Source organism: Malaclemys terrapin, chromosome 13, assembly GCF_027887155.1.
Source record: "Malaclemys terrapin pileata isolate rMalTer1 chromosome 13, rMalTer1.hap1, whole genome shotgun sequence".
Classification (NCBI taxonomy): Eukaryota; Metazoa; Chordata; order Testudines; family Emydidae; genus Malaclemys; species Malaclemys terrapin.
The window spans coordinates 37,658,960-37,686,112 of NC_071517.1; the positions used below are offsets into that span (position 1 = coordinate 37,658,960).

The 27,153-nt window shown below is 49.9% G+C and overlaps 1 protein-coding gene across 1 annotated transcript; it reads left to right on the forward strand.

The window, feature by feature from the left end:
* Positions 1–629: 629 nt before the first annotated feature.
* Positions 630–26,458, forward strand: LOC128847360 (zinc finger protein RFP-like). Its single transcript, XM_054046751.1, has 8 exons — positions 630–685; positions 12,959–13,340; positions 14,670–14,700; positions 17,050–17,058; positions 19,465–19,485; positions 21,027–21,047; positions 21,791–21,811; positions 25,758–26,458. Exons 1-8 carry the CDS (start codon positions 630–632, stop codon positions 26,270–26,272), a joined length of 1,056 nt encoding a protein of 351 aa, XP_053902726.1. The 3' UTR covers positions 26,273–26,458.
* Positions 26,459–27,153: the final 695 nt, after the last annotated feature.

Sequence of the window (27,153 nt, forward strand, 5' to 3'; positions counted from 1 at the left end):
ACTGGGACTGTATAATGAGATCACTGCCTTGTGTTTGCTACTGCATTGAAAAACCCCACCCCTTCACTTAGGGCGGCCATGAGCTAAAAAATGGGATCAAAGGAAGAAAAAGGAAACACCCCACCTTCGACCAGGTCTGTATTTTTGCTTTCTGTGAGCTTCTAATGCAGAGGTAGGCAACCTATGGCACGCATGCCAAAGGCGGCATGCAAGCTGATTTTCAGTGGTACTCACAGTGCCCGGGTCCTGGCTACTGGTCTGGGGGGCTCTGCATTTTAATTTAATTTTAAATGAAGCTTATTAAACATTTTAAAAACCTTATTTACTTTACATACAACAATAGTTTAGTTATATATTATAGACTTATAGAAAGAGACCTTCTAAAAACATTAAAATGTATTACCGGCACGCGAAACCTTAAATTAAAGTGAATAAATGAAGACTCGGCACACCACTTCTGAAAGGTTGCCGACCCCTGTTCTAATGTAAATGACTGGGGGTGGGATCCATGAAAGGACTTAGGTGTTACAATGCTGAGCATCAACCACACCTCATTTTTAGGTGCTTAGAACATCACAAGAACACTGCAACCCACACAGCCTGACTTAGGAGCCTAGTATCCCGGCACGATGAATGGAGACAGGCAGGTGCCTTACAATGCCATCCACAAGAGCCAGCATGCTAGGTGGGGAGCCACCTAAACAGGCAGATGGGAGATGCTAACAACAGGGGTGTATCCTGAACCGTGCTCCTCTCCCAAAGAGAAGCGCCTGAGGCTGTGTCCACACTACAGCTGAAGTCGGCAGAATTTATGTTGCTCAGGGGTGTGAATAGACCAACCCCCTGACTGACATAAGTTACACGGACATAAGCGCCATTGTGCACAGCACTATGTCAGCGGGAGAGTTTCTCCCATTAACAGAGCTTCTGCTGCTCACGGAGGTGGTTTTATGATGAAAGAGTTCACTGAACAATGTAATTATTCCTTTTTTATTTAATGTGTCCTCTTTAATGGCTGACTTTAATGATTTAATGTTAGTCAGTGTTATGCTCACTATGAGGAGGTTTTTCCTCCTCCTCCTTCCTGTTGCTTAGATCAAGTTACAATGAAGATGAAGAGTCTCTCATTCTGCCACAGCTCCAGAGCCAGCTCCCCTCCCCCTGGTTTTATTGTTTTCTTCTTTACTTTTTATGTTCACAAGATGGAATCAGGTAGGAATCCGCACTGTGTCTGCTGTTTCTGAGAGGATTTATTTAGGTCTCTGAAGTGTCTTAAAAACATGCTTGACATAAAGTCAGTGGAACTACTCCCAGTGTGTAAACTTAACCACACAGCAAGATCAGCACCTTCATTATTCAATGTTTTCTCTGATTGTGTTGCTGCTGCTGGGTTATTTTATTTGCTCCTGGGATAGTGCCCAGGTCTGTTTCTTCACACAAGTATTTTTAAAACATTGTCAAAGATGCCCAAAGCATTGACTGGACACTTATCGAGGAGTTTACTATATAATAATAATAAGTAATTAATTAATATGTAAATACATTAACTTAGTGGGTTTCAGATGTAAAAAATATACCAGAGCCCACATGTGCACAAAAATGTAATAAGAACCAAAATATTTTGATGTCATGTGACTTTTTTTATTGGACCTGTTAGCTAATACAGTAACTCCTCACTTAACATTGTAGTCATGTTCCTGAAAAATGCGACTTTAAGTGAAACGATGTTAAGCGAATCCAATTTCCCCATAAGAATTAATGTAAATAGGGGGGTTAGGTTCCAGGGAAATTTTTTTCACCGGACAAAAAATTATATATTATATAGATATACACACAGTATATGTTTTGGGAACTTAACTGAATGTATTATGCTTCTCACACAGTTCTGTTCGCCAATATCAAATATCCCACCAAAGTTTGCAAAACTGAAGTTAGCGTTCACAATAGGAAATAAGAAGCTCATCAAAGCCAGGATACATGAATGGTGTGTCCTTGCACTGGTTAGGCTGTGCCTCTTCACCCACATGGTTTGGAATGTGGTCTCCAAAACAGTGATAAAAAAGATACAGAACAAGAAGTCAAGGAACTGGTGGGTTGGATCTTAGGTGATGTATAAAGAGCTTTTCCACTGCCCTCCCTCCTTCCCAAGTTCCATAGCCTCCTCACCCAGATGCCCAAGAACATGAGGGGGGAGGCTATGGGGACCCACACAATCAACCCCAGATGATCGCCCAAGCAGCAGAAAGCTGACATATCCGAAATTTTGATTTGGTTTCTGGACTTGTCCTTCCCTCCTCCTCCACCCCCCTAACACAATACCCGCCCCCTTCCCCGGTCTACCTTCTGATTTCTCTCAATGTGTTGTGCAACAAATAATAAAGAATGTTTTTTAAACAATTGTGACTTTATTTCCTTTCATATATATGGGGGTGGGTAACTTCAAGAGAAACAAACACAACTGTCACACCGTACCCTGGCCAATCATGAAATTGACTTTCAAAGCTTCTCTGATGTGCAATACGCCTTGCTGTGCTCTTCTAATCGCCCTGTTATCTGGCTGTGTGAAATTGGCCACCAGGCAAGTTGCCTCAACCTCCCACCCTGCAATAAACACCTCCCCCTTACTCGCACAGATATTGTGGAGTACACAACAAGCAGCAATTACAATTGGAATATAGGTTGTGCTGAGATCTAACCGAGTCAGTAAACTGCACCAGCGCTTTTAAACGTCCAAATGCACATTCCACCACCTTTCAGCACTTGCTCAGCCTGTAGTTGAACAGGTCCTGACTACCGTCCAGGCTGCCTGTGTACGGCTTCATGAGCCATGGCATTAAGGGGTAGGCTGGGTCCCCAAGGATCACGATAGGCATTTCAACATCCCCAACCGTTATTTTCTGGTCCGGGAAGAAAGTTCCTTCCTCCAGCTTTCGAAACAGACCAGAGTGCCTGAAGACGCGAGCGTCATACACCTTTCCCAGCCATCCCACGCTGATGTCGGTGAAATGTCCCTTGTGATCCACCAGTGCTTGCAGCACCATTGAAAAGTACCCCTTGCGGTTTATGTACTAGGTGGCTTGGTGCTCCAGTGCCAAGATAGGGATATGGGTTCAGTATATCGCCCCACCACAGTTTGGGAATCCCAGCGCATTAAAGCCATCCACAATGGCCTGCACGTTTCCCAGAGTCACTACCCTTGATAGCAGCTGGTCTTTGATTGCCCTGGCAACTTGGATCACAGCAGCCCCCATAATAGATTTGCCCACTCCAAATTGATTTCCGACTGACCGGTAGCTGTCTGGCGTTGCAAGCTTCCACAGTACTACAGCCACTCACTTCTCAACTGTGAGGGCTGCTCTCATCTTGGTATTCTGGCATTTCAGGGCAGGGGACAGCAAGTCACAAAGTTCCATGAAAGTGCCCTTACGCATGCGAAAGGTTCGCAGCCACTGGGAATCGTCCCACACCTGCAACACGATGTGGTCCCACCAGTCTGTGCTTGTTTCCCGGGCCCAGAATTGGCGTTCCACGGCATGAACCTGCCCCAGTAACACCATGATTTGCACATTGCTGGGGCCTGTGCCTTGTGAGAGGTCTATGTCCATATCAATTTCCTCATCACTCTTGTCGCCACGCTGCAATCACCTCCTCAGTTGGTCCTGGTTTTGCTTTGGCATGTCCTGGCTCTGCATATACTCCAGGACAATGCACGTGGTGTTCATAGTGCTCATAATTGCCGCGGTGATCTGAGCGGGCTCCATGATCCCAGTGCTATGGCGTCTGGTCTGAAAAAAGGCGCGAAACTAGTATCTGACGGACGGAGGGAGGGGCGAGTGACGACATGCTCTACAGGTACAGGGAATTAAAATCAACAAAGGTGGCTGTGCATCAGCGAGAAACACAAACAACTGTCACACAGAATGGCCCCCCCAAAGATTGAACTCAAAACCCTGGGTTTAGCAGGCTGTTGATTTCATGGAGGGAGGGGGAAGCAAATGAATACAGAACAAATCTATTTTTTACATCTTAAGCTGGCAGACGATGGTGCAGCATGACTGATAGCCCTCGGCATCTTCTGGGTGCTTGGCAGAAAATAGCATACTACAACTGATAGCCATCATCGTCATTGGGAAGGCAGCAACTGGGGGACATACGGAGTTTCAGCCACTGAATTACAATGACGACGGATACTAGTCGTAATACACCATCTTCTACCAAAAGGCAAGGGGCTGCTGCTGTGTAGCAATGCAGCCCCATTTCTGCCAGCACCCAGATCACCGATGAAGGTTACCAGTCATATTGCACCGTCTACTGCCAAAAGGCAATTAGCTGCTGCTGTGTAGCAATGCAGTACCATGTCTGCCGGCACCCAGATGACATATGGTGACGGTGAGCTGAGCTGAGCTGAGCGGGCTCCATGCTTCCCGTGGTATGTTGTCTGCACAGGTAACCCAGGTAAAAAGGCGCGAATCGATTGTCTGCCGTTGCTCTGATGGAGGGGGAGGGGCCTGACCACATGTACCCAGAACCCCCCGCGACACTGTTTTGCATCATTCAGGCATTGGGATCTCAACCCAGAATTCCAATGGGCGGCAGAGACTGTGGGAACTGTGGGATAGCTACCCATAGTGCAATGCTCCGGAAGTCGACGCTAGCCTCGGTACTGTGGACATGGTCTGCCGACTAGAGCACTTAGAGCATTTTATGTGGGGACACACACAATCGGCTGTATACAACCGATTTCTATAAAACCGGCTTCTATAAATTCGACCTAATTTCGTAGTGTAGACATACCCTTAGAAAGTTTTCCCTAAGACCTACTCCTGACTGCATACTCACCACTCCATTATCCAAGTTGTTAATATAAATACTGAATAGTACCAGACTGAGGACAGACCCCTACAGGACCCCACTAGCTATACAAACTTAAGCACGTTAATCTGTCTTTGTAAGATCAGGACCTACGCATTTAGTTTTGCTCCCCCTGAACTAAGTGGGAGATTTGCTATTGACCTCAATGGTTGAATGATCAGGCCTTTTTTACCAGGTATTTCACAACATAACTGTAGAGTGTCAGTGGTGAAACTGCGATTGTAATGTGTTAATAGTTACATAGGTAATGGGACTTCTTATAATAGAAAAGTATTTTAAACCTGTAGTCACTAGAGGCCCCTCTTCACTGCAGAGTTAGTCCTGATGATCTACACCTTTGTCTGAGCAACTGGGTTAGTGTCACCCAGGTGTGAGTGTCCCTGTGCAAAGCCCCACCCAAGTCATACCCGTGTTGCTGTGTCCACAATGGTGCTGTACTCACCCAGGGCTTCGCATGTACTTGCTATCTAAGCTGCCTCCAGAAATCTTTTAACGCTCATGTCAGTGTAAGGTCATAGAAATGTACAGCTGGAAGGGATCTGAAGAGGTCATCTAGACCACCCCTCCTCCCCCCACCCCCGCACTGAGTCAGAATTAAATATACCTAGGTAAAGTCCCCTACTATATCTATAACTATCTATGCTTCTGCTGCCCATTTCCCTATGTTTGCAAGCGTTGCTGGTTGTATTGCTCAGATGCATGCAGCAGAGGGTGCCACAATCCATCACTGGTTTTGTGTATATTCCCCCTTCTCCTGCCCCCACCCTTGGAATCCATGTGGTCAGGGAGGAGTGGGCAAGAAAGCCTGCTGCAAACCCAGACCCAGGTCTGAATCACGTCCCCTAACAGCTGTAGGCTTAATTGAAAGCAGCTTAAGAAGTGTTCCTGTCTTTAACACTCAGGTGGCTTAGGTGCCTATGGTTTTTCCCCTCTTGCTGCCCCCGGGCTGGTTCCCCTGTCAGGGATTGTGACAGTGCACCCCATAAGGCACCTGACAATGCGATTCCCAAAAGCCAGCTCAGTAGGCGGGGAGCAGTTAAGCTAGCCAATGAGAGAGACCATCAAGGGGGGAGGGATGTCCTAAGCCCTTCCCCTCTCTCACAGACAGGTACCTAAATCTGGGCTGCAGAGGGGCGTCTATCTCTGCGTAGCCACCCACAAACGGGAACCCACCACCTGACATCAGGTGGCTCAGGCGCGTAAGGGTTTTCTTGCTGGAATGAGGTAGGCACCTGCCTCGCTCCACATAAAATGTGAGTGTGGGGGTGGGGAGGGAGAAGGAGGTGGTTTTGATGATGTCACCCAGCTTGTAACTCTTACCCCGTGGTTAGAGCACTCAGCTGGCATGTGGGAGACCCCGGTTCAGTTCTCCCGTCACGCTGTCTAGAGTAGCTCAGAAACGTGAGTACCAAACTCAGGGCAAACAGTTACAAAGCAGGGCACAATCCCCAAACTGGTTGCATATTCTATATTTAGATTTCACTTACCAGGTATCAAATGTGAACCCCTCAAACACTATAACAGCTTGAACATGGAGTCACAGACAGGCCCCTTGGGTACTCCCGTCTATCTTGCTGCTTTTCTATCTCTTCCCCTGCTACGTCTCCCTGCTACTCCTGCTGCCGCATTCCCAGCAGCAGAGTCGGGGCAGCCATTGGCCACAGGTATCTACAGTTAAAGCCACCAGCTGCTGTATCCTGGCCAAAGAGAACGGTGGAAGACATGGAGCAGCAGACAGCCTCTCCCCAGCCCAGGAAGAACCATTAATAGAAACCTTCCCACCCCAAGGCAAAGGGAGCAGGAGGTGGCGGCACTGGAGGGAGAGCCTCTGCCTAATCCAGAAACAGGGAGCAGCATCCAGGAAAGAGCCCCCCTCAGTCCAAGGCAAAGGGATGTGACAGCCCTGAGGGGGAGACCTCTCCATTCATGTCTCTGAATTTAATATTTCAGACATGTAGAAATATTCACCAGAACCCATGTGGTCAGAGTTAAGGGTGTTTGGATGCTGGGCAGTGAGAAGGTTTCTGTTTACTGGTGTGTGTGTATCCCAGAACCCGTTAGGTTCCACCAGACTGCTGTAAGGGGAATCCAAGCATCTGAGCCCCAGGATCCCCACATAAGTCAAGCCTCTGGGACTGGAACAGAGCCCATCCATTGGTTCAGTCTTGGGGTCCCTGGGCACATTCTTGGAGTGCTCTCTAGTCCCCTGTCCTGAAGCCTGGATCCCACTGCCTAACCCCCTGGTGCAGAGCTGACCCTTCAGACTCCCACATGCTTAAACACACCATCTTCCAGAACTCCATGCCAAGGTGAGAGCCTTCTGGTTTTCAGCTGAACTCTCTCCAGAGGCACACAGTAGTTGTGAAGCATTTAACACACACACAGAGTCTTTGCACAAGTCCAACACATTATTGCTCTTTCACTTAACCAGAAAAAGCACAAGAGAATTTAGATCACATAGCACAAAACGACCAACCTAACTGCAGTGCCTCTGACTAGCTGACCCTTCCCTTGGGAGTCCTTGGGGCCATCTGGGCTCAGGAAATGCAGACAGGGCCACCTCACCTCATGAAGCTGCTGCATGCTGGGAAACTTTCCTCTCTCCTTTTGATTCGGAGACAAAGAGCGCGATCCATGAAGGGACCCAGTACTCCTGGGGGAATTCTACACCAAAAAGCTAAACATTCTGTGCACAATATTTTAAAATTCTGCATATTTTATTTGTCAAAATAACATGATATAATCATGCCAATTTCAATTATTTTGGTAATTTATTTCAAAATACCTGTAGGCAACTATGTCCATAACAAGACAGACCAAAAAAAAAGATTCTGTATTTTCTTTTTTGACAAATAGATTCCTTACTGGGCATATTAATTCAGAACTCTGAGGAATTCATTTAAACTACAATACAGAATCTCTCTGAGATTGCCCAGCAGGAGAGCGTGTGCTGCTCCCTGCCCTCCCACAAGTGACCTACCCCAGTGATAGTTCTAGGCACTGATGGGCTAGTGACCCTGCACATGGTCTAACTCTGCTGCTCTCACTGGTGTTGGGGGCTGGGAGTGCTCCAGTGCATCTATAGGGGACTCTCTCTACGGAGCCTACATCACATCCCCAGGAAAGGTCCAGTGTTAAGTCACAGGGTTGCAATGAAATGCTCCCTCCTGCAGAAAAGGGACTGTAATTAAATAGCTATTGGAGCAGGGTCCTGCACCTGCGTCTTCTACCTCCCAGTGCCCTGATCCCCTGGCAATAGAGTCATTGTCACTTTCTCCCTCTGACCCAGGGGCTATTTAATTATTTAGTCAACATGGAGCAGCTTGATCAGAAGAGACTGAGGGAGCCCCACATCAGAATATCCCAGACCCCCGTGGTTAGGGCAGTCATCTGAGCAGTGGGAGACCTGTGTTCAAACCCTTCCTCCCCATCAGGCAGAGCAGGGAGTGGAACCTAAGGCTTTGTCTACACTGGTAATTGAAAGACAAAACGTTTGTCTTTCAGAGATGTGGCGACACAGCCATGTCACTAAACACTGTGTAGTGTAGCCATAGCCTTAGTCTCCCATATGCCAGACGAGTGACCCAACCACTGGGCTCAAACTTATAAAGGAGCCTCTGCCAGCACCTCCTCTGGATTTTGTCTGAGCTCTGATCCAAAGGGGTGCTCAGCACATTCCTACAGGATTGGGCCCTACAGGCAAGACAGGCTTTCCACTGCCGGCCTTCTGCTTTGAGGATCCCTTTGGGGTTAGGTGTGAGGCAGGTGTCTGGGCACCTAGAGTGAGGCAGCAGCAGTGCCCAGGCTCAGAAGTGGAAATTTAAGAAGTTGGGAAATTCTGCCATAGAAATGTTGGCGGTGAGTGAGTTTAGCTGCCTGCAGAGTTAGGGGCAGCCAGGCAGAGGTTTTCTGGATTTCAGTGGCACCTAATTCTGGGAGTTTGGTATCTAAACCTGGGCTTTAGTCACCTAAGTCTCGCTGTGGATCTGGGTCATCATGGCTCTGTGCCTCAGTTTCCCATCTGTAAAATGGGGATAATGTCACTTACCTTCACTGTAAAATGCTGGAGATCGACTGATGAAAAGTGCTATGTAAGCACTAGGGGAAGAGGAGGAGGATGAAATGGCCCATGACTCTCCACATGTTCGTGACCTGCCATTACAGGGAAAGACAGAAGCTTAGAGGCAGGAAATTGTTTCTCATTTTGACTGTCTGGGCTGGTGTATCCAGGACCAAGAGTAATTCCTGCTGGCTCAACTGGGGGAACTGGACAGGGAGATTGGGAAGAAACGGGGTGAAAATGCCACCAACTTTTCCAAGCTAATATCTCATCACAACAAGCTGATCAGTGGGCTGGAGGGGCAGGGCCAGAAGCCAGCGAGTGAATTCCTGCAGGTGAGACTGTTCCAGCCACCCAGATCCCTGCACAGAGACAGGACAGCTCCTGAATCATGGGCACTGGAGTCCAGTACTCAGAGATACAGCATAACTCGGTGTGTGCATGGCAGAGACTGGAATTATTATTGTTCTTTGCAGTTACAGATGTCAGGGCCGGCTCCAGGCACCAGGCAACCAAGCACATGCTTGGGGCGGCACCTGGTAAGGGGCGGCCAATCTTGGGGTGGCGGGGGTGGGAGGGGTAGCGCGGCACGGCGCGGCATTCCGCGGGGGGGCGTGGGCGCTCTGGCGACGCGGCGCTCGGTGGGGGGCGCTCTGGAGGCGTGGCGCTCGGGGGGGGGTTCCAGCGGCGCGGCATTCCATGGGGGGGGGCGCTCTGGCGCTCGGCGGGGGGGCAGCGCGGTGTGGCATTCTGTGGGGGGGGGGGCGCTCCAGCGGCGCGGCGCTCGGCGGGCGGGCTCCGGAGGGGTGGCGATCGGCGGGGGGGCGGCGCGGGCTGTGGCGCTCGGGTGGGGGTCCGGCGGTGCGGCGCTCGGCGGGGGGGAGGGCTCGGGGGACGGTGCTTTTTTTTGCTGCTTGGGGCAGCAAAAAAGTTAGAGCTGGCCCTGACAGACGTGCAGATGTTAGAGATGGAAAAGCCCCATTCGCTCAGAGAACTCATGGCTTTTAGGCCAGACCAAGGCCTCTATTTCCTGTATTTGTAAAATCCCTTCTGATCCCTGTTGATGCCTAGCGGTTACCATTTCACTGGTTTGCTTGTTTTGCCCTAATTTTTTCCCCTGCAGCCTTTACTATCCCTGAATAGCCTTGTTTCTTTGGCTGCCTCCCCCTTTCCATTCCCAGGACAGGTTGGTTTATCCTCAGACCTCGGGACAACCCTTAGGGAGCCACTGCCTGATTCTTATTCCTGCACTCAGTGTTGTCAGGGCAGTTACAGGCTGGTGGTGGCCTTGAGCTCAGTGGGCCAGATCCAACCATCCATTTTTATGCAGAACTCCCCAGTGTGGTGAGAGCTGCATGCTAACACATGTATCCATGTACTCTTCTGTGCTGGGGCCTTTCACTGATTGGATTCTGCAACTGCCAGTGTGTGGTTTGCTGAAATCTCATCCCCTGGTGCTGCTTCAAACTCTGATCTCGTCCCTTGTTCTGAAAAGAGGGTCTAAACGTACCATGCACAGGGCAATCACCCTGGATCCCAGAGTGTGACAGCCCCAAGCCCGGCATGGAGGATGGATCCTCCTGTGTGACATATTAGACCGAGCGCTCTTTTCTCTCTTTCCCCCCTAGGACGTCAGAGAAGACACGTGGCTCCTTCTCACTCCCCCTCATAATTCTTGAGACTTTGCAGGGGCTTGGACACCAGGTGAAAGCCATGTCTCCCTAGGGCACCTGAGCACAGTGTGCAGGGCAGGGGTCACATTTCAGCTACTTTCACTTTGTTCAAATTCACCTTGAGGTTCTCATCCCATGAACAAAACGGTGGAATTACCCATCCTGTGGGAAAGGTTATGAACTTGTTGTTACATCCCTGGGGGACTGGCTGGCTCTGGACACTGGGAATATACTTCTAGGTCTCTGCTCACCATAGGTGCTGACTTTTATTTTTCCTGGGGGTGCTCCACCCCAGCAATGCCCCGAGGCCACGCCCCCCACTACACCACTCCCCTGGGGCCCCGCCCTCACTCAACCTCTTCTCACTGCTGCTCCAACTTCTCCCCCAAAGCCCCCATCCACCTGCAGCTTGCTGCTCTCCACCCTCCCCCAAGTGCCTCTCCCAGCCTCCGAACATCTGATCGGTCGCCCCATTGAACAGCTGTGGCTGGTGGGTGCTGAGCACCCACTATATTGTTTTTGTGGGTGTTTGAGCTCCGGAGCACCCAAGGAGTCAGCACCTCTGCTGCTTACAGACATGGGACTGAGCTGTGACCAAGTACAAACAGCAACGTACAATGAGACTTAGCCCATGGACTGTTGTTAAGGGCCAATCTCTAAGGCCTAAATTCACAACACTGGCCTAATTTTGGCTGTCACAGTTTATCTCTTCGAAATACAGGATTTCAGGGCACGTGTTACACCTGCATCCACAGCTGCAGCCGGAGTCAGTGGGTGCTGCAGGTGCCCAGCCCCTTGGAGAACCAGCCCCTAAATACTCAGGTCAGTACCCAAATTTGGACCCTAAATCAATAGACATTCTTGACATTTGGACCCAGCCCATCATTGTGCTCTGGCTCCCAAGCTGGCTAGAGTGGGCCAAGTGGGTGTAGAAAAGGGGTAAAGCCCTCCCCCACCCTGGGAAATTCCTCCAACAAAGAAGTCGCTTGTGCCTCCTCCCCTACAGCTGCAGGCACAAGGAGTGCTCCTGGGAGGGCTGTGAGGGAGTGGGGTTGGGGCATGGACAGGCTGGAGGAGAAGGGTGTGGAGCAGTGATAGAGGGATGTGGCCAGGGTGAAGCTGAACCTCACCTCTTATACTCTGCACCCTGGCAAAGCCCCTTAGGGCCATTAAACCAGGGATGCAGCTCTGGCTGGAGCTCAGGACTTACTTAGTTGCTGCCAAGGTCTGCATTGTCCTTGCAGACTCAGTTTCCCCATCTACACAAGGCTCGTGTGGCTATTTGCATTACAGTCTATGGAGGATGAGGGCCCCATGGTGCTAAGCTCAGAGTAGACGCTGAGAAAATAGACCCAGAAAGGTTATGATTCAGAGTCTGGGTCCTGAAAAGTCTCAGCGTCCTGCTGCCAAAGGGGCCAGAGTGAGTAAAGTTACAGCCACCATTTACCGAGAAAGGGGCAGAGCACAAACATGCCGCCCCCAGCTGTCTGAGTGTCCCTAAGTAAACAGCCGGGGAGGAGTTTGCTCTCCGTACACCACTGAGTCCCTGGTCTCTCTGCTGGGACTGACAAAAAGGGAGAAAATGGGTGCAGGCCTTGCTGGGTGTGGTTCTGTGAGATGGGGTCACCTGCCCCACTAGGGCCCAGGCTGAGATCCCAGCACATTCCACGCTGGCCCCTGAGCCGCTATCAGATGGACTGTCAGCCTCTGTCCGTGTGGTGGTGGGGGAGGAATTGGGTTATTGCCCTGGGGGAGCTGCTGGGGGAGATTTACCTGCTCGCAGACAATTTTAACAGCTATAAAGTGTTAACTTTTTGAATCTCAGTGTCCAGGGTCATGAAATAGTTATTGTCTGAACAAAATATTGTCTGATCCCCCCCCATAATTCCCCACAGCTGTGAAAATTTAAATTGGTAACAATTGGAATGAAATGCTGAAACCCAGATTGTTGTGCAACTGTGAAAGTTTAAATCAATAAATATAAAAATTGTTTAAAATAAACATCGGTCAAAATTATATATTATAAAAAAAAAAAAAAGAATTCTGCCAAGTCTGACTATTGCTCCTTAGACACACAGACCCTGCTCCTGCAGGCTCATCCTGACAGGGGGATGCTGATGTCCATGTGAAGCCCCAGTGACCCTCCCCACCAGCACAGGGGCTGATTGCAGGACCAGAGCCCTAGTAGTACATTTTTTACCAAACCCTCCAGGGCTATAATGTTACTGGTGAGCTCCTTCCAGTTCAACAAACAGCCTGCGTCAGTTCCAGGAAGGGAAACACCCCCTTGTAGCTGCAGGCGGGGCATAGTGTGAATTAAGGAAATTGAAACTTATCCTGTTACACTGCCCAGTCTCCAGGAGGAAGCTTCATGTCCCATCTGTCTGGAGTATTTCACAGAACCTGTCACTCTGGAGTGTGGGCACAATTTCTGCCGAGCCTGCATCAGCCAGTGCTGGGAGGGATCCACTACAGCCATCTCCTGCCCTCAGTGCAGAGAAATTGTGCAACAGAGAAACCTCAGGGTGACCAGGCAGCTGGAAAATGTCGTAGAAATCGCCAAACGGCTGAGTTTACAGGCAACAAAGGGAACAGGAGGGGATGGGGTGTGTGGGGAACACCAGGAGGCTTTGAAACTGTTCTGTGAAGAGGATCAAACCCCCATCTGTGTGATCTGCAGAGTCTCAGGCTCACTGCGCTCACTCTGTGGTTCCCGTACAGGAGGCCACCCAGGAGTATAAGGTACAGAGTTGCTGTCCAGTCTAATGGGTAATAACTTTGGATTTTAATGACAGGTTAATGGCATCACAAGTTGCCCGAGACAGGTGTAACTGTGTCATTCAGCTGTGTATAGCCTTCATTGCATGAAAGATGCTGTACAAATTAATGATACTTCAGCCTGGCAAGAATGACAAGAGATGAAGATTTTAAAATTGTCTGATGTGGGAAAGTTTTCTCTAAGCAGCTGAATCCTTTTCAAACCCAGCTCCCACCAGTGAAATAAGGGAACTCTGCAGACTGGAAGTTATGAAATGACAAGGGAGGTTTGATTCACAAGAGCTGCGGGACAGTCTATGTGAGAGTGCTGCCTTCAGACTGGAGAAGGGGGAGTTACAAGCTACGGCTGTTATTACTGATTTATCATAGAGTTTATAATTGTTATTTGCATCCCAGCAGCCCCTACAGACCCCAGATGAGATCTGACCTTGATTGTAGGGGGCCCTGCACAAAACCCAGTGAGGGACAATCCCTGCCCTGAGCCATTCACAGTCTAACTGGACAGGAGAGTCAAAAGGTGGGAGGGGAAACTGAGGCACAAAGCGGGGAAGTGACTTATCCAAGGTCATTCAGTACGTCAGAGGCAGAGCTGGGTAGAAACCCCCACTTTTCAAAGGCCAAGCCCAGTGCCCTAACCACTAGGCTACACTGCCTTCCTCAGCAGCACTGAGCAGTGATGAAGTGCGGACAGTAGGAGGGAAAGACTCCTTGATAAAGGCCCCAGGCCCAGCAGGGAGACGAGGTTTCCCACTGGGATTCTGAACTCCTGTGTTGCTCCATGAAGGGTTAAACTCAGATGCTGCCGGCCTGCACTAGAGGAGATCACTGAGCTAAATGCTGTGTGGACCCCAAGCACCTTGAGTCCGCACACAAAAGGGCTCCAGACAGCGCAGGTCCATGCCAAGTACCACTGGGATTACACTGGATTGTAGCAAAACTAACCCGAGGCTGGAGCTGACCGGTGCCAGTCTGAACTGTTCTAGTGTGTACATGAGCAAGGACCAGTCTAAGTGGTTCCATTAATCCCACCAGGCAACCTGTTGAAATCTCCCAGAATCCACTGCTTCCAGGACCTTTACGAGGGACCTACCCAAAGTGCATTGTAACTGAAAGGGTTTAGGGCAGCACTGGGGCAAACCCCAACCATTCTTTATACAAATCTGCCTGTCTAATTAGGGTGGCCACTGAGGCATCCCCAGAACATAGGACATCCCCACATTTGCCTGCATGGGCCCTCTCACACCTGAATCGGTCAGCCTGTGTGGGCCCACCCCCACCTTTGTCAGCTCGCCCTCACCTGCATCATTCTGTATGGAAGTGCTACCCCCACTCCTGCCCCCACCCTCACTGGTGTCCTCAGTCACCTCCTCCCTCTTTTTCAGTGGACAAAGCCAGCTAGGTCCCCAGAGCAATCCCCAGAGCTTCAGGGCTGAAATCCCAGTCCATCTTTAAACCCTGGTGGCTTGTAGGACTTGTATCACTTTGTTTGTTAAACCTTCTCAAAAACAGGTTTATTGATTCACCCCCATGTGACTTCAGTGTCCTGTTAGGCGCTGTACCACTAATCAATTCACAAATACCAATTAAAAACTTGGTTATAATTGAGATCTCTGTCTAATTACTGAAAAGACTGAACCTGAATTGGTAGCAAGTCTGAATATGATGTAACCCTTCTGCCCATCTAAGTTGGCAGCAACAAGGGCCGGGTTCTGTATCTAGGGGTTCCGTTTCAATAACGCAATGCAAAACCGGCTCGAGCCCCCACCCAGTGACCTGGGACAATTACATACCACCCCCTGGGCGCCTCTAGGAGGCAATACTTCCCCTCTCGCAAGCACGGAGTCTGAGTGTAACAGAAAATGTTTAATAACATGAGGTAAACGACATCAGCATTAAATTGGAAAAACAACACAAACAGGCTTCATGAGCAAAAAAACCCACCCCAGCAAATTGGGCTGTGTCCTTTCCCTTTGGTTCTTGAGACCAGCAACCCAAGAATCACCAAAGTCCCAAAAGTCCAACAACCCCAAAGTCTCTTGGGTCCAGCAACCCAAGGATCACCAAAGTCCCAAAAGTCCAACAACCCCCCAAAGTCTCTGTCCCTGGTCAGTGCAGCCCCAGAGTTCAGGCGGGGGGGGGGGGGGAAGGCACGCAGGGTGTTAAGGGGCACCTTACGTGATCCGAGACCGACTGGCTGCCTCTCCGTGGGGTTCCGCCGCAGCCTTCTCCACGAGCCGCTCCACTCCACTCCACCAGCTGTCCCGTGAGCCACTCCCGCCGTCCACGAACTGCTCTGGCAGCTGCTCCGCTCTGCTCTGCTCACCAACCTGTGAGCTGCTCAGCTCTGCTCCACTTCAGCTGTTCCTTGGGCCGCTCCCACAAGGCTCCGCTCTGCTCTGCTCTCTGCTTCTCCAGCCGCTCCGCCCTGCTCACCGACCTGTGAGTCGCTCAGCTCTGCTCCAACCGTCCCCATGAGGCTCCACTCTGCTAGCTGCTCCGCCAGCCACTTAGCAATATAGCTACAGGTTCCCCCACTAGTTAACACAGTCTCAGTGATCTCAGCTCTTAATAACCTTAGCTCTTTTGTGATTTCAGCTCTTAGCAATTTCAGCTCATAGTAGGGGAACCCCAGTGCTAGTGCACCATTGGCCCAAAGTGAATTTAGCTCAGCAGCCTGTAACTAGACTCCTAATGGCTGATGTGGTTGGGTCCTTACAGACAATCCCCCAACCTGAAGCAAATACTCACCAGCAACTACACACCACACCACAGAAACACCAACCCAGGAACCTATCCCTGTAGCAAACCTCGTTGCCTACTCTGTCCCCATATCTACTCTGGCAACAGCGTCAGAGGACCCAACCACATCAGCCACACCATCAAGGGCTCATTCACCTGCACATCCACTAATGTTATATATGCCATCATGTGCCAGCAATGCCCCTCTGCCATGTACATTGGCCAAACTGGACAGTCCCTCCGCCAAAGAATAAATGGACACAAATCGGGCATCAGGAATGGTAACATACATAAGCCAGTAAGTGAACACTTCAATCTCCCTGGTCATTCTATTACAGATTTAAAAGTCACTATCATTGAACAAAAAAACTTCAGAAACAGACTTCAAAGAGAAACAGCAGAACTAAAATTCATTTGCAAATTCAACATCATTAATCTGGGCTTGAATAGGGACTGGGAGTGGCTGGCTCATTACAAAAGCAGCTTTTCCTCTCCTGGAATTGACACCTCCTCATCTATTATTGGGAGTGGACTACATCCACCCTGATTGAATTGGCCCTGTCAACACTGGTTCTCCACTTGCGAAGTAACTCCCTGCTCTCCATGTGTCAGTATATAATGCCTGCATCTGTAACTTTCACTCTATGCATCCGAAGAAGTGAGGTTTTTACTCACGAAAGCTTATGCCCAAATAAATCTGTTAGTCTTTAAGGTGCCACCAGACTCCTTGTTGTTTTTGTAGGACCAACAGTCATCTTGGGTTTGGATGGAAAAACACCCAACTCTATACGCCTCTTAACCCTCAAAATGAAACCTCCCGAATCCTTTCTGTTTCTTCAGAAAAAAATTCAGGCCCATTTGAAGGCTCTGAGGGAAGAAAGAGAAAAGCTGCTGGGATTTAAAGTGACTGGAGAGGGGAAACACCAGGAGTATCTGGTAGGTGCCTGTTGTTATTAACCAGCAGGGACTGGCAGTGGGAGGTCTGTTTGGAGCCAGACTCCTGTGTGGCCTTGGTGAATTTGGACTTGTGTGTGTTTCTCCATGATCATGGATTGCTGGGTTAGATTTGCGTGTAGACAAGCCCTAAGCTTCCATTTCAGCTGATGAGTTAATGTCTAGCTCTTGTGGCTTTCACAGAAATCCTCCCCAAGTGAACTGAATGTCACCCGTGAAGTGCTGTCCACTGTGTCTGGTCATTTCGTGCATTAACATGTTTGTTTCTTTTTTCTCCTCTGGTGTCTCTGTCAGTGTAGTGCTGAGTCCTGCCCAGGGTCGGTGCAAGGATATTTTGCACCCTAGGCGAAACTTCCACCTTGCGCCCCCACCCCCCGTAACATCAGTTCATTGAAGGGCAAATCCCAACAAGTCTTTATAGACCCCAGGGGCAAGCTGTGCCCAGGGGCTGCTCCCCAGACCAGGTTCCCCCCTGCCCGCCCCCTGAACTCCCCTGGAGGGTGCACAGCCCCCCCTGTGAGCCCTCCCCTCCCCACCCCAGCGGCCCCCGCCCCGAGTGCACTCACTGGGTTGAATAAGGACTGGGAATGGCTGAGCCATTACAAACATTGAATCTATCTCCCCTTGTAAATATTCTCACACTTCTTATCAAACTGTCTGTACTGGGCTAGCTTGATTATCACTTCAAAAAAAAAAATTTCACTTACTTAATTGGCCTCTCAGACTTGGTAAGACAACTCCCACCTGTTCATGCTCTGTATGTGTGTATATATATCTCCTCAATATATGTTCCACTCTGTATGCATCCGAAGAAGTGGGCAGTAGCCCACGAAAGTTTATGCTCTAATAAATTTGTTAGTCTCTAAGGTGCCACAAGGACTCCTGTTCTTTTTGGGTTTGCCGGGTTTGGGCCGCTGCAGCAGCTCAGCAGGGAGGAGCTGCCTTCTGGGGGCTTCTGGGGGCTCCTGCAGCAGATGCATGTGGGCAGAAACGCCCGTGCAGCCCCCCGGCTCCCCCCTTGCAGCGCTCGGGCTGTGCGGCTCCTGGAAGTGTGAGCCACCGCCGCCACTGCCCCTCCCGGAGCAGGCTCAGGGCCCCGCACCCTGGCGGCGGCTCGCATGCCCGGGAGCCGCAGAGCCCATGCGTGGCAAGGACGGAGCTGGGGGGCTCACGGGGGCCTCGGCCCGCATGCATCTGGCTGGGGCTGAGGATGAGGGGTTCATGGTGCAGGAGGGGGCTTAGGGCTGGGGTAGAAGATTAGGGTGCAGGGGGATGAGGGCTCTGGCTGGGGATGAGGGTTTGGGGCATTGGAGAGGCTCAGGGATAGGGCAGAAGGACAGGGTAAGGGCAGCCTGTCTTGCCATTAATGGATGGGGGGCACTAGGACCCTGGGGCAGCAGACAGCAGTTACTGCCGGGAGCAAGGCTCCACGTAGGAATGTGCTACTCCGGCAGCACAAGCAGGCATGGGAGAGGCGCGCACTGCTTTCTTTCGGGCAGGGACGCGGGGGAGGAGGGGAGACCGTGGGGGAAGGGACGGCAGGTGGAGGCTGGGACCCGCTCTAGGCAGGGGTAGGGCGGCGGGGGGGGGGGGAGACCCCTGGGGGGCTGGGGCCCGCTCCAGGCAGGGTCGGGGAAGAGACCCAGCTCCAAATATTGGTGGAGCAGGGCCCCCGGCCCTGAATATTGCTGGAGCTTGGACACCACAAAAGAATATAACCCGCCGCCTATGTCCACGTGTCTTAATTATCCTGCCTGTCTTAATTGGTTCTAGCAGGTTCCTGATTACTCTAGTGCAGCCTCTGCTCTGGTCACTCAGGGAACAGAAAACTACTCATCCAGTGACCAGTATATTTGCCCTCTACCAGACTCCTGTACCCCACTGGTCTGGGTCTGTCACAGTATTTTGTTTAACTTTTAGACAAATGAGATGTAGAAATTGGTAAGTGTCATTATCCTACTTCTGCCAAGAATTGTTTTGTACCAAATTGGATCCTCATGTGGGAACTTGTTTAATTGTTTAGAGTTGTTTGCTTTTAAATTTAACGTTTAGAATTCTGTTGCAATATTAAACCTGGTTTTGTTTGTTTGTGTGCGTGCTTTCTAATATTATTATTTTTTTAGTGGGGGGTTTAGTGTATCTTCATAAAATGAGGGGAAACACTAAATTGAACAGATTTCACACTAAAATTTAATTTGAAAAACAGATAAGCAATAGAATTACAGACTAAAAAACCCAAAGGGACCCCTGGATCCTCTTGTCTGACGTCCTAAGAGAAGGTTGATTTCTCTCAGCTTTCTCTGTCGTATGCATGAAAAACGAGAAATAAAGCGTAAGAAAATGGAAACCGCTAACAAAAATATATCTTTATTTCTCTTTAATTTTTAGGAAAACAAGATAAAGAAATAAGTAAGTGTCATTATTCTTCATCTGACAAGAAACACGGAGTAGCAATTTGGATCCTAATGCGGGAGTTTGTTTAATTGTGGCACAGTTGTTTTCTTTGTAATTTAACTTTTAAAATTGTTGCAATAGGAAATCTTTTTTCATTTGTTTGCTAGCACGCTTTTCTCTTATTTTTATTATCAACTTTGGGGAGAGTGTATAGGGGTTTGTTTTGTAATGTAACTTTATAAAATGTGGGGAAAGACTAAACTGGATGAATTTCCCACCAAAAGCTAATTTGAAAAACTGATAAGTAATAGAGTCATAGAGTAACAGAGTTTAAGATCAGAGGGGACCACAGGATCCTCTAATCCAGTGGTTTTCAAATTGCGGGCCGTTAGAAGTCCAGTTGGTGGTGCTGCCCAGTTAAGGCAGGCTACTTCCTACCTGTTCCAACACCGTGCTGTGCCCTGGAAGCAGCCAGTATCAGGTCCGGCTCCTGGGCAGGGGGGCCACGGTGCTCCGCGCGCTGCCTCCACCCCAAGCACCTGCTCCATACGGGGGGGTGCCATATGGGGGAGGAGCGTTGCCTTTGGGCGAGAGCTGCGTGGAGCCGCTTGCACACCTCAGCTTAGGAGCCAGACTTGCTGTTGGCTGCATCTAGCACGCAGCATGATCCGCCATGCCAGGACAGGCAGGAAGCCTCGCTTTAGCACCCTCACTGCGCCACTGACCAGGAGCCGCCAAAGGTCAGCCCACGCCCCAATCCCCTACCCCAGCCCTGAGCCCCCCCAAACCCAGAGCCCCTTCCTGCACCCCAAACCTCTCATCCCCAGCCCCACCCCACAGCCTGCACCCCCAGTCCAGAACACTGACCCCCCTGCCACACCCCAATCCCCTGCCCCAGTCCAGAGACTGCTCTCACAGCCCAAACCCATCATCCCAAGCTCCGTTGGGTCATGGGCATCAACAATTTTCTTCAAATGAGTCACCAGAAAGAACGTTTGAAATCCACTGCCCTAGTCCAGTGGTCCCCAAACAGTGGGGCGGGCCCCTAGCGGTATGTGGAGGAATGTTAGGTTGGGTGCACAGCATGGCCCTGGCCAGCCACTACGGGGAGAAGGGACGGCGTGTCACCCAGCCCCGCTCTGCTCCTATCCAAGCTCCAGCCCCAGCAGCAGCTCCACTCCATCCTCTGCTCTGCCCCAAGCCCAGCTCTGCCCTCATTTCCTCTCTGCCCCCAGGCCAGCTCCACCTCTATTCCAAGCTCTTCTCTTATCCCCAGTTCTTTGCCCAGCTCCGCTTTCAGCCCAAGCTCCTCTGCTGAGCCAAGTGTGCAGTAATGGGGGGAGAGGGGGGGGTGTTACACACGGATTCCAATACTGGTAATGGGGGGGGGGGCAATAGGACAAGTTTTGGCAGCACTGGTCTAGTCTGACCTTATTAGGTGATTGAATAAAAATAATCTCTCTGTCTTAACTGTTGTAGTGATAATAAAGAGAAATAAAACATAAGAAAAGGGAAACTCAGAACAAACAATATGTGTATTTCTGTTTAATTTTTAGGCAAACTACATACAGAAATTGGTAAGTGTCATTATCCTTCTTCTGACAGGAAATATTTTGTACCTAATGGGATCCTCAGGTGGGAGCTGGTTTAATTGTTGTGGAGTTGTTCGCTTTTAAATTTAACTTTTACAATTTTGTTGCAATATGAAACCTCTTTTTGTTTGTCTTTTTGCTTTTTATTATTTTTTGGAAGGTTTAGTGTAATTCTGTAAAATGTGGGGAAGTGCTAAACTGGATAGATTGTACACCAAAAGCTAATTTGAAAAACCGATAAGCAATAGAGTCATGGAGTCACAGAGTTTAAGATCAGAAGTTACCACTTGGTCCTCTCATCTGACGTCCTGAAGAGGAGGTTTATTTCTCTCCACCTTCACTGTCATATAGGTGATAAAGACAAATAAAACATAAGAAAAAGGAAACACCTAACAAACTATATATTTATTTCTCTTTAATTTTTCGACAAACGAGATAAAGAAATAAGTAAGTGTCATTATTCTTACTCTGACAAGAAACACTTAGTAGCAATTTGGGTCCTAATGTGGGAGTTTGTTTAATTGTGGTAGAGTTGTTTTCTTTGTAATTTAACTTTTAAAATTGTTGCAATAGGAAACCTTTATTCATTTTGTTTGCTAGCATGCCTTTTTCTTATTTTTATTATCTTTTGGCAGAGTTTGTATGGATTTGTTTTGTAATGTAACTTTATAAAATGTAGGGAAAGACCAAACAGGATGAATTTCCCTTTATTTCTCTTTAATTTTTAGGCAAACAAGATAACAAAATAAGTAAGTGTAATTATCCTTCCTCTGAAAAGAAATTTTTTGTACCAATTTGGAGTATCATGTGGCCATTTGTTTAATTGTGGTGGAGTTTGCTTTTAAATTTAATTTTTAAAATTGTTGCACTAGGAAACCTTTTTTTATTTGTTTGCTTTTTATTATTATTAGCATTCTTTTGGGGGAGTGGGGGTTGTTTTTTAAGGTAACTTTATAAAATGTGGGGAAAGGCTAAGCGGGATGAATTTCCCACCAAAAGCTAATTTGAAAAATTGATAAGCAATACAGTAGTAAAGTAGGTAGTGGCCAAGAAAACATGGCCCAGGAGAAATTGTGGGAAGGCACTGGAGGACTATCAGCTCCTGAGATGGTTAATCTCCATCCACATTGCAAAGTGGGCAGGTAACCATCCTGAATTAAAGTGGTACCTGGACTATACCCTATACCCAAAGTCTTGACAGCTAGCCTGGGCGTAAAGCACCAACAAACTTGAGCCAGAGTTTTTATGCTTGCGCAATAAACATATTGGGGCAACAGCCAGGTAAGATCCTGGGCTAATTCCGCAGTGAAGATCCACCTTGGGAGAGAGACACACATGCAACCCAGTGGAGGTTCTGATGAACTTAGAGCTTTCTTTTCCCCTCGGTGTATTAGTTTGTACAATATTGAATCATGCAATACTTGTTCAGAGCAGCTATCATCTCTAATTATGGGGTTGTTTAGCATGGAGAAGATCTATGGCACCTATGGAAGAAGGTAATTAACGATCATATTTATCAAAGTCCAAATATCAGTCCCTTTGAGGCAATGTGCCTCTTTTTCCTTGAATGTGGGAGTGGTTGTGATAGTTCACTCCCCAGCACCCTGCATTTCACGGCGCATCACAAGGTGAGGCGGGGTTTGTGCCTATGTCCTATCAAACCATAATGAATCTATATCATACTGCATCTACTCTTCGTGCCCCTTCACCACCCACATGTGCACTGCACCCTGCAGAGATCTGTGACAGCAGCTGCCACTCATTGTACAGATCTAGTGGGACATGCACCTCCACAGCCACTTCTCCAGGGGGAGTTTGTTTTATCTCCCTGCGCTGATGGCCAATCTCCAATTTCTCTCTGTTTCTTCCTTCATCTTTTCCCCTCTGAAGAAGGCCAGGAGCTCTGCAATGACCCGCTGATGGGGTGAGCAGGGACTGTGTCTGTGTGCGATCCTTGCTCCAGTCTCTAGCAGAGGAACAGAGCCTTGGTCACAGACAGGGGCTCTTCTGGCTCCATTATACACATCTGGGGAGCTCCTTTGATCAGAGCTGTGAGCTTGTCTATTTTCTCCTGTCTCCATCCACCATGATCTCAGCATTCTCCCATCTCTGGTAAATAGGATGTCACTTTAGCCTCCCCATCACTAGCATGACCCTCTCCCTCTTTCCACCAGCCACCTATTCTACACCTCCCCCCCCCAGTGGCAGATTTGCCACTGGGCCAATGGGGCCTGTGCCAAGGGGCCCTGGCCAATTGGGGGGCCCATGAAAAATGGGTGCCTCCATGCCCCGATTCTCTCTGCCTTCCCGGCGCTTCTGCCGGAGAGTGGGGTCAGGGCTCAGGGGCTTGCAGGGCTTGCCCCACTCCATCCGCCTGGCACTCTAGCCAGGGAATGGGATTGGGGTGTAAGGGCTTGCCCCACTCTCTGGCTGGAGTGCCAGGTGGGTGGTGCGCAGCTAGCCCACATGCCCTTTCCCCAGCAGAAGCGCAAGGGGGTGAGGGAACTGCAGGCACAAGGGGTGGGGAGGGGTCCCCATTTGCTCTGGCCCAGGGCCCCACAAAACCCTAATCCACCCTGCTCCCCCCACACTTATAGCTTCTGCCTCATTCCACCATGAACCCCCTTCCCTTGTGTTAACCCCTCACTCCCTGCCTCATGCTAATGTACTTGTAGTGCCCCTCTCCACCTGGTTACCTCCTTTAATGCCAATCCGCTTACAGGTTTTGATGGACAGGTCTGGGTTCTTTTGGATCCCGCCACCCACTCAGCAGGGTATAGCTTCTTTCTATGAAAGTGTTTGGCGGTGCCTCCACCCCCCTCGCTATTCTCTACAAGAAGGGATAACGTAGCTTCCCCTTTTGCTTGTAACCCTTCTGCCTATCTGAGTTGGCAGCAACAAGGGCCGGGTTCAGTATCTAGGGTTTCCGTTTCAATAACACAATGCAAAACCGACTCGAGCCCCCACCCAGTGACCTGGGACAATTACATCCCCCCCCTCCTCCGGGCCCCTCTGAGAAGCGATACTTCCCCTCTCGCAAGCACGGAGTCTGAGTGTAGCGGCATTATGTTGGGGAAACACCACAAACAGGATTCATAACAAACCATGAGCAAAATACCCACCCCCAAGTAAGTTTGGCAGTGTCCTTTTCCCCTCAGGGTCTTAAGTCCAGCAACCCAAAAAAATCACCCAAAGTCCCAAAAGTCCAACACTCCAAAAGTCTCTGTCCCTGGTCAGTGCAGCACCAGAGTTCAAAAGTTTATCTGCAGAGTTTTACCTCCCAACCAGGGGGGCACCTTATGTGGTCCAAGGCCGACTGTCCCACCTCTCCATTGGGTTCTGCTGCAGCCTTCACTGTGAGCCACTCCACCAGTCACTCCGCGAGCAGCTCCACGAACTGCTCCAGTCTGCCAGCCGCTCCACTCCATCAGCCATCCCACAAGCCACTTCAGTCATCCTGCAAACTGCTCTGCTCCGCCAGCTGCTTAGCAACATATCTTCAGGCCCCCCCCCCCCAGCACTCAGTGATTTCAGCTCTCAGAATTTTAGTGCTTTAGTGAGTTTAGCTTGTAGTGGGGAAGCCTCAGTGCTGGTGCACCCTTGGCCCAAAGTGAATTCAGCTCAGCAGCCTGTTACTAGACTCCTAATAGAATTAAAATCAGCTCTGATATTCTACAGTGGAGAGAGAAGAAGACAGTGCAATTGGTATTTCAGGTCTAGAGACACCACATGCTATCTAATACAACTACATGTCCCTATCCTCTCTCAATTCACAGGGTTTTGGAACCCATGTCCCTTGTCTAGCGAGTGCTACTTAGTTGATGGCGAGTCCCTCTGTCATAAAACAGTTTCATTGGCCTTAATTCACATAATCAGGGTAACAACACTTTATTCCTCCTGCCCCAATAACAGAGAAACTGGGGATCCTACAGCAGCCAAAGTGATCATTTTGGGCTGCTGTGGGCTCATGCTAGGCAGGGTGGGTGTGCCTATGCAAACAAGATAAGCCCCTGAAGTTCTTTTCCACAACTCGCCACAATTCACCACCAGATGTCAGGGTAGAGCTCATCCCGACTCTGCTTACACATGCATCTGACTCCGAAACACACAGGTTCCCCATTCTCTAACATTAACAATCTCATCTTCAATTTTTCAAACTTCCCATTCAGTGGGTATATACTTTTGCGCTGTGACTGCTGCTGAGCAGTGAAATTCTGGGACAGTTCAATCCTGGTAACATGTGGCATGTTCCTGTCTGAGCTGTGACATTTCAGAGCAAGCAGGGTGCAGTGGGGAGGCCCCATTGCAAAGTCTAGCACAGGGGAAGACAGGACACAGTGAGATTTAAGGTGGGAGGGGGAGGGGAGCTCTGTCAATGTTCACTGAGTTGTACCATCTGCTGGGGCTCCCAGAGACTCTTATCCCCTTCCTGGGGAGAGGTGGAGGCAGCAGGGGAAAGATTCAGAGTCACAGGCCTGGCCCAGCCAATACTTTCACCCTGTCACTGACCCGTCTCTGCCAGGGGAGTGACTCTCCCCAGCACTGTGCTGAGATCTCTGATCTGATGGGTACATCCTGGAAGAACGAGATTCCCTGAGTCACTCTCCAGCTGGGGCAGATTCTGTCACTGACACCATCAAACCCTCCAGCAGGGCCAAGCTCTGCCCCTAACGCTCGGATTTTATCTCCCCCCAGTGAATGTGACTCTGGATCCTGACACGGCTCATCCCCGACTTATCATGTCTGAGGATCGGAAAAGTGTGAGATGGGGAGACACACGGCAGGATCTGCCCGACAACCCTGAGAGATTTGACTTGGATCCCTGTGTGCTGGGCTGTGAGGGATTCACCTCGGGGAGACATTGCTGGGAGGTGGTGGTGGGGGTTGGGCGATTCTGGGCTGTGGGGGTGGCCAGAGAGTCTGTGAGGAGGAAGGGAGGGATCAGCCTCAGCCCTGATGAGGGGATCTGGGCTGTGGAGCGGTGGAGGGATCAGTTCCAGGCTCTCACCTCCCCTGAGATCCCCCTGCCCCTGAGCCAGATCCCCAGCAGGATTCGGGTTTGTCTGGACTGTGACCAGGGGCAGGTGACATTTATCGATGCTGGTGACGAGGCCCCGATCTTCACTTTCCCACCAGGCTCTGTCCCTGGGGAGAGAATCCGACCCTGGCTCTGGGTGGGGTGGGGATCCCGGATCAGACTGTGTCCCTGAGACTGGGGACCCTGAAATTAGCATCTCTAGCCTCACATTCCCCAGTCTCTATGACTCTGTAGGACTCTACCCATCTACCCAGCCTCTGGGACCTCATCTCTATGACCCCTGGAAGCTCCTCCCTCTCTCTGCAGCCCCAGGGATGGGGGGGGAGGGGGCGGGGTGTGAAGAACCCTGGGGCTGCAGGAGGGGCAGAGGGGCCCTGAGGGAAGATGTGGGGGCTGGGCAGGGGGCAGAACTAACAGCTGGGCTGGGGACAGGCAGATGTGGGGGTGGCAGGGACACAGAATGAATCAATCAGGGTTTGGGGGGTTGGGGAGAAGCTGGAAGCTCCACAGCAGCAGGGAGCATTTTGTACAGATCAGTGGGATTAGATCTCATTGGGGCTCCCAGCCAGAGCTCCTGCCACAGGGGCCCAATCACCTTCCTCTGTAACTACGGGAGAGCTGGTAACATTGTAATTGTCACACACGGGGGATGGGCAGGGAGAGTTCAAAAATCAGAAGATAAAGCAGGATACCTTATATATTGTTTTGAGCCCTCATGTTTTTTGGGGGGGTCAAGTTCATGATTTTTGTTCTGACTCATGATTTCTAAGTTCGAGTCATGGGTCGGGGGGGGGGGGGGAAGGGGGGGCCGGGCTGGGTTGAACCAGAAGGAACAGAGGAAAAACAAGGAAAAAATAAAGTAAAAGAAAACAAACAGAGTCCTGGAGAAAGGGTGAAAATTAAATATAAAAACAAGGAAAGGAAAACACTCTGAAGAGCGGAAAGAGCCAGAGGCAGTGAGAGGGGAAGGGATAAACTTCGGGGAAAGAATGGAGAACATGAGGGGAATGATCTGTGAGAGGGATCAGAGGAGGGTGGAAGACACAGAGAAAT

What these genes read in the sequence shown, in the direction of transcription:
- LOC128847360 (XM_054046751.1), top strand. Translation starts at nt 630, where the DNA reads ATGAATGGAGACAGGCAGGTGCCTTACAATGCCATCCACAAGAGCCAG. An exon ending in CACAAGAGCCAGCATGCTAG is followed by an intron (nt 686 to 12,958) that starts GTGGGGAGCCAC and finishes TACACTGCCCAG; the next exon opens with TCTCCAGGAGGAAGCTTCAT. An exon ending in GTACAGGAGGCCACCCAGGA is followed by an intron (nt 13,341 to 14,669) that starts GTATAAGGTACA and finishes CACCTTTGTCAG; the next exon opens with CTCGCCCTCACCTGCATCAT.